The sequence below is a fragment of the Elgaria multicarinata genome, chromosome 8 (genome assembly GCF_023053635.1).
Source record: "Elgaria multicarinata webbii isolate HBS135686 ecotype San Diego chromosome 8, rElgMul1.1.pri, whole genome shotgun sequence".
Classification (NCBI taxonomy): Eukaryota; Metazoa; Chordata; class Lepidosauria; order Squamata; family Anguidae; genus Elgaria; species Elgaria multicarinata.
Window position 1 is genome coordinate 19,281,165 of NC_086178.1, and position 10,889 is coordinate 19,292,053.

At 39.9% G+C, this 10,889-nt stretch overlaps 1 protein-coding gene across 3 annotated transcripts in view; it reads right to left on the reverse strand.

Annotated features, from left to right (window-relative positions):
* Positions 1-9,106: 9,106 nt before the first annotated feature.
* Positions 9,107-10,889, reverse strand: part of NLGN1 (neuroligin 1) — a 586,836-nt gene continuing 585,053 nt past the window's right edge. For all 3 annotated transcript variants that reach the window (XM_063131965.1, XM_063131964.1, XM_063131963.1), the window contains one exon: positions 9,107-10,047. In XM_063131965.1, coding sequence (XP_062988035.1) covers positions 9,213-10,047 — 835 coding nt within the window. In that variant the 3' untranslated portion in view covers positions 9,107-9,212. The remainder of the gene's footprint in view (positions 10,048-10,889) is intronic.

A 10,889-nucleotide genomic window follows, 5' to 3' on the forward strand; every position in this document is an offset into this window, starting at 1 on the left:
TATCAATAAGTCTTGCTGGCATCAACCCCGCTACATAAAGAGTAGCCAATGGGAGGATGACTTGGTCCCAGGCATTTAAACCTATCGGCCCACCTCCTGGTCCATTTTGCATTGAACTCAGTAAGCCATCCTAGTGTGGGCCTAGCTGGTTGACTTTGGGGCCAAATAGGAAGCTTGAAGGGTTTCCTTTTCCTTTTCCAGTGACTCCAGACTATTATATTAGGTGGCAGAGTCAGTGCAGGTTAAAGAGATAATGGAGAGCAGGGAACCTGAGGCAACTTAGAATCACAGAATAGTAGAGTTGGAAGGGGCCTACAAGGCCATCAAGTCCAACCCCCTGCTCAATGCAGGAATCCACCTTAAAGCATCCCTGACAGATGGTTGTCCAGCTGCCTTTTGAAGGTCTCTAGTGTGGGAGAGCCCACAACCTCCCTAGGTAACTGGTTCCATTGTCGTACTGCACTTACAGTCAGGATGTTTTTCCTGATGTCCAGCCATGGCAAAGATGAAAAGTGAGGAATAGGGCAAATTCCCCAGGCATTGTTCTGGGTTACTGGGTTCAGTGGAACAAAAACAGGAATCTACTTGGGGTCTGTACACCTGGCCAACCCCAAACCTTATACGATGGTACATGGTGAATCATCTGGGCCTTCCTCAATATGTCTTGTACTGCAGGAGTCCTCAACATACCACCCACAGGCGCCATGGCCCCTGGGGACCTCCATCAGCACCTACAAAGATCTCCATTCCCTTCCCGAAATTAATTTTTTTATTAAAAACCTTGGAAAATGTCCTTTCTCTCCCTCTCTAGCCACTAGCTTTGCTCTTCCTCTACCTCTTTGCCTTACTGTTTACCCTCCCCCACAGCCTCTAGCTTCACTATTTCTCTTCCCCACCTCTCTTTAGTTCACATTCGACTGTCCTGCCACCCACGGCAGCCATTATGTGAATAGCTACATCATCTTCCATGGGAGCCATTTTGTGGTAGTGCCCATGACTGTTCCTCAAATTACCAAATGTGGGTCCAAAAAGGTTGGCGACCCCTGTTGTAATGTGTTACTTGGGAGGAGCCAATCACAAACATGTAGGGCAGGGCTGCAGAACCTCAGCCCAGGGGACAAATCCTGTGCTCCTGGGGTCTCAGTCTTGCTCCCCATCATTCCCCAGTTGCCCATGCCCTCCTTCATCTAGTCCTACCCCTTTCCCCCAACTACCAATTGCTTAGTCATTTCCTGGATTTTGTGCCATTTCCCGCCCATTCTGAAAGGTTGACATGCCTCCTCTAAGGCAGGATGACCATATGGAAAGGAGGACAGGGCTCCTGTATCTTTAACAATTGTATTGAAAAGGGAATTTCTGCAGGTATCATTTGTATATATGGAGAAACTGGTGAAATTTCTTCTTCATCTTAACAGTTAAAGCTGCAGGTGCCCTGCCCTCTTTTAAATCTGGTCACTCTAGTATAGCTCCTGCGCCTTTAACTGTTGTGATGAAGAGGGAATTTCACCAGGTTCTCCATATATACAAATGACACCTGCTGAAATTCCCTTCTCTATGCAACTGTTAAAGATACAGCAGCCCTGTCCTCTTTTTCATATGGTCACCCTACTCTAAGGCTTAGTTACTGGCAGTTAAGTGCTTTAAGATAAAATATGCTGATATTCTTGGTATTTTTTGGTGTGGACATTTTCACCTTCCCCCTCCTTTGCCTTCAGCCATGCCACCCCACCCGCCACTGAAATGTGGCCTCTGAAAGCTACTCCAAAATGGAATTCAGTCCTTGAGCTGAAAGACATTCTGCACCCCTGAGTAGTACCTCAAATATAGAGATGTAATGGTTAAAGGATGCCTCCAACCATGATAGGATAGTATCTGGAACAGAAAATGGAGGTGGGACCAGGATACTAGAGGGAGCGCCTTCTCCAACCTGCCCGATAACTGAGGTTGTCGGACATGCTCCTGGTGGTTCTGCATGGACATATGGCCTGATTGATGTCCACCAGGAGAAGAGCCTTCAGCAAGATTACCCTCGTTCTTTGGCACTTTGGAACTCCCTGCCCCTGGAGATCAGGCAGACGGCAACACTGTGTTTCTTCCAGCACCTCCCAAAAACAGCTCTTTTCCAGGAAGCATTCCCTAACTGACAGCTATCATTTTTGTTGCCGTTCTCTTTTTGAAAAAGTATTATTTTAATGGTATTTAAATTTTTTGTATCTTTTACTGTTTTACTTCTTATAGTCACTGCTCCAGAATCTTTTTCAGATGTGGAGAGGTATAGAAATTTTGTAAAATAATAATAATAATAATAATAATAATAATAATAATAATAATAATAATAGTTCAATTAATAACGGTTTGAATTCCCCACTGAACATCACGTTAATTAATAATGTTAAAGTAACTATGGAATGACCTTCCCAGGGAGATCCACCTGCTCTCCTCATTGAATGTGTTTAGATGCCGGCTAAAGACATTCTCCTTAAGCAGGCATTTAACTTCAAATCTGTTCGTTTTTTTATTTTACCTGTGGGTCCTCAATGTCTTCAATGGCCTAAATATTTTTAATGTTTAACACTTGTATTGTGTTGTTGTTGTTGCTGCTGTTGTTGTTTGGTTTTATGATTGCAAACCACCCCAAGGACACTTGCCAGCTAGGCAGTATGGAAATCTAATAAATAAATAAATAAATAAATAAGTCATCTGCACTAGAGGGGGGGGGGGGTGTTTCTGATTCTTCATTCTTGTCTTTGTGCAAACAATTTCTAGGCAAATGGAAAGAGCTTGGGTTTCGCATTAAACATGCATTAATAGAAGTATAGCTTCCAAATCACGTGAGGTACTAGTTCCTCTCTATTCGGCCCTGGTTAGGCCTCATCTAGAGTATTGTGTCCAGTTCTGGGCTCCACAATTCAAGAAGGATGCAGACAAGCTGGAGCGTGTTCAGAGGAGGGCAACCAGGATGATCTGGAAACAAAGCCCTATGAAGAGAGACTGAAAGAACTGGGCATGTTTAGCCTGGAGAAGAGAAGATTGAGGGGAGACATGAGAGCACTCTTCAAATACTTAAGAGGTTGTCACACAGAGGAGGGCCAGGATCTCTTCTCGATCCTTCCAGAGTGCAGGACACGGAATAACGGGCTCAAGTTAAAGGAAGCCAGATTCCGGCTGGACATCAGGAAAAACTTCCTGACTGTTAGAGCAGTGCGACGGTGGAATCAGTTACCTAGGGAGGTTGTGGGCTCTCCCACACTAGAGGCCTTCAAGAGGCAGCTGGACAACCATCTGTCAGGGATGCTTTAGGGTGGATTCCTGCATTGAGCAGGGGGTTGGACTAGATGGCCTTGTAGGCCCCTTCCAACTCTGCTATTCTATGATTCTATGATGTAGGTGATTTCATGCACTCGCTTTCCTCCATGCTTAGCTTTGCATAACGTCATTCTGTTCTTACCACATCACTCCAATGATCTCTCCCTGAATCTGCAAATAAGAAATCAATTACAAAATAGCCTTAACAACAACAAAAAAGTCCACTGTTTGTGCTTTATCCATTGATTCTTCTTGATATGTTAGCTGAACAATTTATCAAACATAGCTGATTGTTATCCCCCATTCCAGAACAGCATTGTGCCAGAATTAAATCCAATCAGAAAATAAATCTGCTTCAACGATGTGTGTTTCAAAGGAGGAAAATTTCTTTGGAGACCACAGAAGGATGGCTAAATGGTGTGTTTTCATTTCAAGTGAAAGAAGAAATGTAATTCTCACCCACAGCTGCAGCAGAAATCTTGACAAGCTAGCAGAAAGAATGAAATTAAAAACGAGTCGCGGCGGGGGGTACTAAGCCAGGAAATGTCCGCTCTTTTAAAATTTACTTCGGATTAGTACGCTTATTATTTCACAATAATCATAACATCATTTAATGTGCGCTTACATTAGACAGCAACTGTCTATAACAGTTTATTATTGGAAAGGTGAAAAAGGCTAATACTTTGAACTATTCTTAGAGGAGGAACAATTTACAACAAAACATCAAAAAACAGTGCCACAAACTTCCGGACATTTCCACCTCTGCTGGACCATTTCAGGATAATTCTGGTAAAGTTACAGGCAAACCCAAAGAAATGTCTTTGTTCTGTATTTAAAGTTGTTACACATTTATTTTAGGGTTTTATTTATTGTATGTGAGTATTGTGCATGTGCATACACAGGCACACATGCTTACACAAGGAGAAAACCCACCTATCATTTAAGTTGCCGGCATTCCATTTAAAATATATATTTATAATAACTAATTTAACAATTAGTGTTAACTAGAGCATCCTATTCCACCCCACCATTTTCACCAGAGAAATTACATTATTCAAATTCTTTGCAATTTCCTCAAAAACCCTAAAAATTGTGTTCATGATAATGGCAGCTCACAGTGCAATAGCTAAAAATCTGGAAAACTGCACAACTTCCAGCATTGATGTATTGGTACATTGTTACATATAGGCATGACAGAAGAAGACAAATGTATCAATTAGAATTAGCTAAAGGCTTCTTCTAGCTATGTCTCTGAGTCTGACTGCATAGAAGTATAGCTTCCAAATCGTGCAAGGTACTGATTCCCCTCTATTCAGCACTGGTTAGGCCTCATCTTGAATATTGCATCCAGTTCTGGGCACCACACTTCATGAAGGATAAAGACAATTTGTACTGGGTTCAGACGAGGGCAACGAGGATGATCAGGGGTCTGGAAACAAAGCCTTATGAGGAGAGACTGAAAGAACTGGGCACGTTTAGCCTTGAGAAAAGAAGATTGATGGGAGACATGTTAGCACTTGAATGGTTGTCACACGGAGGATTGCCAGGATCTCTTCTCAATCATCTCGGAATAACAGGCTCAAGTTACAAGAAGCCAGATTCTGGCTGGACATCAGGAAAAACTTCCTGACTGTTAGAGCAGTACGACAATGGAACCAGTTACCTAGGGAGGTTGTGGGCTCTCCCACAGTAGAGGCACTCAAGATGCAGCTGGACAGACATCTCTTAGGTGTGCTTTAGGGTGGATTCCTGCACTGAGCAGACTCAATGGCCTTATTGGTTCCTTCCAACTCAACTATTGTATGATTCTATGACTCAGAATCTGAAACCAAATCACAGAGCCTGTCCCCTATCTTGACAACTCTAGGACTAACGCTGATCAACATTGAAATGCTGTATTTCTTTATTTTGGCTCCAAAGCCATCATTCAAGACAGTGACACAGGTGGGCAATATGACACTGAATACCAGCAACTATGGTCCAACAGCATTGAAGGCCTTTTGCCTTCATCACCTGCATGTCAATATCCTGGAAGCATCTGATTAGCCATTATGGAACACAGGATGTTGGTCTGGATAGGCCCTTGCTCTGATCCAACAGGGATCTTCCTGTTTTCTTAGAAGCATACACAGAGCTGGAGGTGTTTTGAAAGTGTTTAGTCACTTGCATTTTCCAATTAAAACAGAGTGGCCAGTTGCACATTGTCAAAAAAAGGAGGGTGTGCACCACCCCAAAAGAGGGCATGAATTTGCATAACACTTGCATATGCCAATCTATATTTACAGGTGCACATTTAGAAATAATCACTATGATTTAAATGGAAATACAAGACAGCTTACTGTAGAGAAAAAGACCCACACTGTGACCTGTGTTGCTGCTTCTGCTGTCCAGGTGCTAACTCTTTGTGAGAAACTTCAAGGTTCCTGTTCTGCCTTCTAATGGATCTTTCTTTTTAAACTATACCTGGACTGAACAGCTGTTAAACTAGAAGACTGACCTCTGCCAGCCCTCTGAAATCGAGGACTACCCTCTGTAAAGGAGGACACCTGACCACCCTAAATTAAAATCCACTTGAATGTTTAGCCAGATGATCATCCGATCTCAAAAATGATGTCTGGCTGAGTATGTGCTTTACCTTTGTACACGCCATGGCTCTTTAGGACTGAAGGAAACTGGATGAAGTAGGGAGGGGCAGGTAGTGAACCCAAGCTGTGTCCCCTGGTTTTGTGAACAGGTAAAAAAAAAGTTATATAATTGCATTACCACCTCCATCATCATTCACAGTTATAATGCAATTTATTGACCGTTGCAAATGAGGGGGTAAGTATAGTGTCACGCTCAGTTTTACCTAACATTTATTTCTTAACTAATAGAAGTAACATTGATCAGACACTTTATATATAGAGAACCATAGTGAGATATACGGCTACCATGAACCTAGCTTAGGAAGCTATTTGGTGCTGATAATATCCACATGATCAAAATTATTTCCTTCCCCCGATCCTTCTTTTCAATGTGTAATCTTGCTTTATGGCCATCCATTTATATTTTTGTTGGGTTTTTTTTCATTAATTAAATAGCAAAATACACTTTTCTGATTAAACAATAGTTATCCGATGGCAAACAATTCTTTTTATTGGTTTACATTTCGCAGGTCACAGTCACAACCACGTCAGGCAGAAATTGCACATAGACCATCCTGAATTTTGAAGACTTTCCCTGTTGCATCTTCTACGGGGGAAAAAATATTTTGATATCTGGGTGGGGGGCATCACTCTATGCTGCATTAACAATTGTGTGGGTTTTGTTTTGTTTTTTTTTAAAAAAATTAAAGTAAAAGTAAAGAAAGTGCTTTAAATTGGAAAAAAAGATCTATTTTCCATTTTAATTTTTAAACCCCATGCTTGATGTGCTAAGAAGAACTGGCTTTGTGGATGTGTATTTGCTGTGTAACCCCTTTTAAGTTGCTGGAAATATTAGATAAAATAAGTGTGTGTGTGTGTGTGTGTGTGTTTACATTTTAAATAATTCTTAAGTTGTTGTTTCTAGGAACCACTAACTTTTTGGCAGGGATGTTGTAAATATTGATCAGAAAACATGAAGCTCAATCCTATACATGTTGACTCAGAAGATAGTCAGCCTTTTTCCATGGTGCTTACTCTCTTGTGAGCATGCAATGGATTGCAGTTTATGACTTCTGCATTCACAGTGTGACCATTTTTCATAAGGAACTCAATTGTGCGGTCACCATTCAAAAGTTGGCAGACATGAAATATACACATATTTATCTACAGAAGGCGTACCAAAGTCTTCAAAAGCCAGATTGGCCTCAAGAAAAAACTCTTTATTCTGAGACAGTTAGCATTACTTCATTTTTAAAAAATGACAAAACAGCAATAAACATTTGAGCTCTTTAATGAGCAAATATCAGGTCTCTTAGCATTGGAATAATTATAATATTCATTATCCAGATTAGCTTTATTTTTTTCACTCAGTGGGGCCAACATGAATGGCCCAGAAGTACAAAGAATTTCCCCCCATCAAGTAGTATACAATTTGCTGTGTGTGTAATAAGCTTTCAGTCTTGAAAAAGAGTAACTGAAAACAAACATTTCTGTTACTGCAGTTAGTTTGTCAGAGAAAGTTCTGCGCGTTATCTTACAAACTATCAAAATTGCTAGTAATTTGAAAAAATGCAAAATAAAATAAAAATCACATAACTTTACTCTAATAGAAATATAATACAGGAAAAGAGAGGATGTATTCACCAGGGGTGTGCTCTTCAGTCCATCTCAATTTTTTTTCTCTTTTTTATATAAATGTACATCTGATTATACATACAAACATTTTGTTTTTTAAATGACCGTGACATACTATTTTTTTTAATTCAAAAGTAACAGGGGGCACAGGACAAAGACCTTCTTGTCATTTTAGGCCATTTCTTTCAAATCAAGTCAATGTTAAGTAAGATGCGGAACTGAAACCTTTCCAGATGGGAACTCCATGTCTCATATTGCCTCTGTATCAATATTTGTAAACTCTGCAGAGATCTCCTTTAAGAATTTGCAGTCAGCTCACAGAAACGCCGAAGATACGCAGAGCAAAAAGGGAATACCTTGGAAATACAATAATCGCATGCAATATGATTAGTCAAAAGAATAAATAAAAGCTATAATTGTTGTGATGTTTTTTTGTTTTTGTTTTTGTTTGTTTTTGAGTGGGTGGGACACCTTTACATATTGCAAAATCTTCCTTGCAAATAAATCTTTGGACAATTGTTGTTGTTGTTTTTTTAAAAAAATATTACTGATATAAATGTAAGAGATTGTAATGAAACCGGATCAAAATGGTAAACACGGAATTGAAAGATTGACATCGTAAGCACTATCAACTTAACTGGTTGAAAAGAAAAGAGAATAACAGAAACATACAGAGATGTCTTTGTTTTCTTTTAGGATTCCTATCTGCATGCGTTCACTGCTGTGCACTGAGAGTACCATCAAACACCTTTAAGAACTTCTGTATCGCCTTCTATTACTGGGGAGCTACTGGTAATTTGGGCACTAGCCAATAGGTTTTTTTTTTTTTAACCTTGAAAACAGACCTTCTTTAAGTTTCGCCAATTCAGGGGCAAAGCTTTTACTGAGAACTCCAATGAGATGAGAGGAATTTTAATTATGGCTCAATCAGCAGCACAGCCACCAAGCATAATAAATTACCATGCACATCGTGCTAAAAATATCCAGTTTCTTTTATTCCCACAACGTTTATACTGACAGCACTTATGTGATAATGTTGTACCTGCCAGGCTATAAAACTCTTTTCCTTTTTTTTTTCTTCTTTTCCTTTTTTTTCTACTGGCAGATCTCAGCATTTGACCCTCTTTCTAAGGCCTTTAACAGCATTGGTGCTTTGTATACTTATCCAAATATGTAAATATGGTCTACACAAGAAAACAGTTCCAAATAAAAACTGGTGAAAATTTTCTGACATTCCATTAATGTGTCCCTTGTGCATATTCATAGATTTTTTTTTAAACAAACAAACAAACAAATAAACCAGTCATAGTTTTCTTTCTCACTTCTGTGTGGAACATGCCTAATTTCATTATGTAACTTAAATCCTCAAAAATTAATACTTGAATGTGAATGTAAAAAGTATCATTCAGGACAATTGCTTCAAGCAATTGCAAAAAGTTATACTTTTTGTTTTAAAAGTTCATCTGTATATATGTACAATTCATTTCCCCCCCCAAAATCCCCAAAGTTCTTGATATGTATATTCACATAATATTCCTCCATATTTAAATAGTAAGAGTCTTGTAGGTTGAAAGCCAAGGGAATTCTTCTGTAATTATAACCCACTATAATCCACCAAAAAATAAAAGTTTGTTTCATCTTGTTTGGCTATACCCTAGTTGTCGAATGTGAATGAGGGTGTGGGTGTGGGTGTGGGTGAGGATGGGGCAGAGTGTTATTCTGTCCACCGGTAAATGTATTAAATGTGTGTAGGGGTTGAATTCCAGGTATAGTGTTGGGAATCATTGTAATGGTGTTGGGGGTCATTAAAGGAATATCATCAGGTGACCGCCTCATCGCTAGTGTGTAGTCTGGGGGGCAGGCGGTCCTGAGAACCACCTCATGTGGATGGATGGATTCACATTCATGACCCAAGTCAGTGTGCTTCATTTGGAGGGACATTATTTCCTCTTCTTGTGCATGGGTGAGATCATTGGTGGTTGTACGCTGTGGGCTACATCTCCGATGGACATCATGTCTCCTCTTGTCCTTTTTGTAATACAGTGCCGCAAAGGCTAAAATGTTCAGGAACAGCAAAGATGCTCCAACAGCAATAGTTACACTCAACTCCGTGGAATAGTCTCTTTGATCTCCTGAAATTAGGCTCGGTGGTTGTTTGGGATCATCTTGCTTAGCTGTAGGAAAGGCTGACGTTACGGGTACCAAATTTTTCCGGGTTGGCCTGAAAGTAATATCAGTTGATGGCACTTTAGTTGTTGTAGAGGTATACTGTGAAATGTCATTAAGATTGTGCAGGTGAGGTACCAGTTCCAACCACAGGTTCACCTTGTTGGCCCTGTAATGTTCTTTCACTCGTGGTTTTAATCCAATGTGAAGATAAAGTTGATCTTTCTGAGAGTATCTGGTCCATGCTACTTCCTCAAAACGATTGGGTTTTGTGTGAATGAACTTAGTATCTTGTGGGACTGGTTGATTTGGATCCCTAGAAGGTAAAAGTGGGCATATTAAACCTTTTAGGAAATTGTTTCAGTTTTGGAAAAAAAACCAGTCACATAATATCAGCATTTTCAAAACACACCATGAAACTGGGCTGTATCCAGACTTAGTTATGATTTGAGTAGACCCACTGAAAACAATGGGACAAGTTAGTCCCATTGACTAACTTGCACCCCATTGATTTCAATGGATCTACCCTATCACTAAGACTAGATTGAACTGCACTCTATGCCTGTTAGCTACCAAGCCACATACAAGGTTATCTTGTTATCCTACAAAGCCCTAAGCAACTTGGGACCAGCATACCTAGCAGATCGCCTTCCCTTATATGCACCCGAATGACAGCTACGATCCTCAGAGGAGGTCCTGTTGACCATTCCAAAATGAGTGGACTGTCACCATGAAGAACCTCAATGACGGGCCTTCGCTGTAGCAGCACCCACCCTCTGGAAAATTGTCCCTTGTGCAGTTTGGGAGGTGGAAAACACAACATCTTTTAAACACCTCCTGAAAACATACATTCTCACACAGACTTTCTCTGGATTCAGCTGGTTGTATAATGCTTTTTAAAAAAAAAACTTTCAACTTTTTAAATGTATCTATACTTGTTGTATTTTATGGTTTTAATTGTGCACTGCCCAGAGATCCTTGGCTGATGGGTAGTATGAAAATGTAATAAATAAACAAATACAATAGATTCAACCCATTGACTTTTACTAAGATCCCAAATACACATGCAGCAAAATCATGACGCAAGTGTTCATCTCTAGTAATTTCATACCTTTCATCACTTGGTAAAATAAAATATATAACAGTCTATAGCAACAT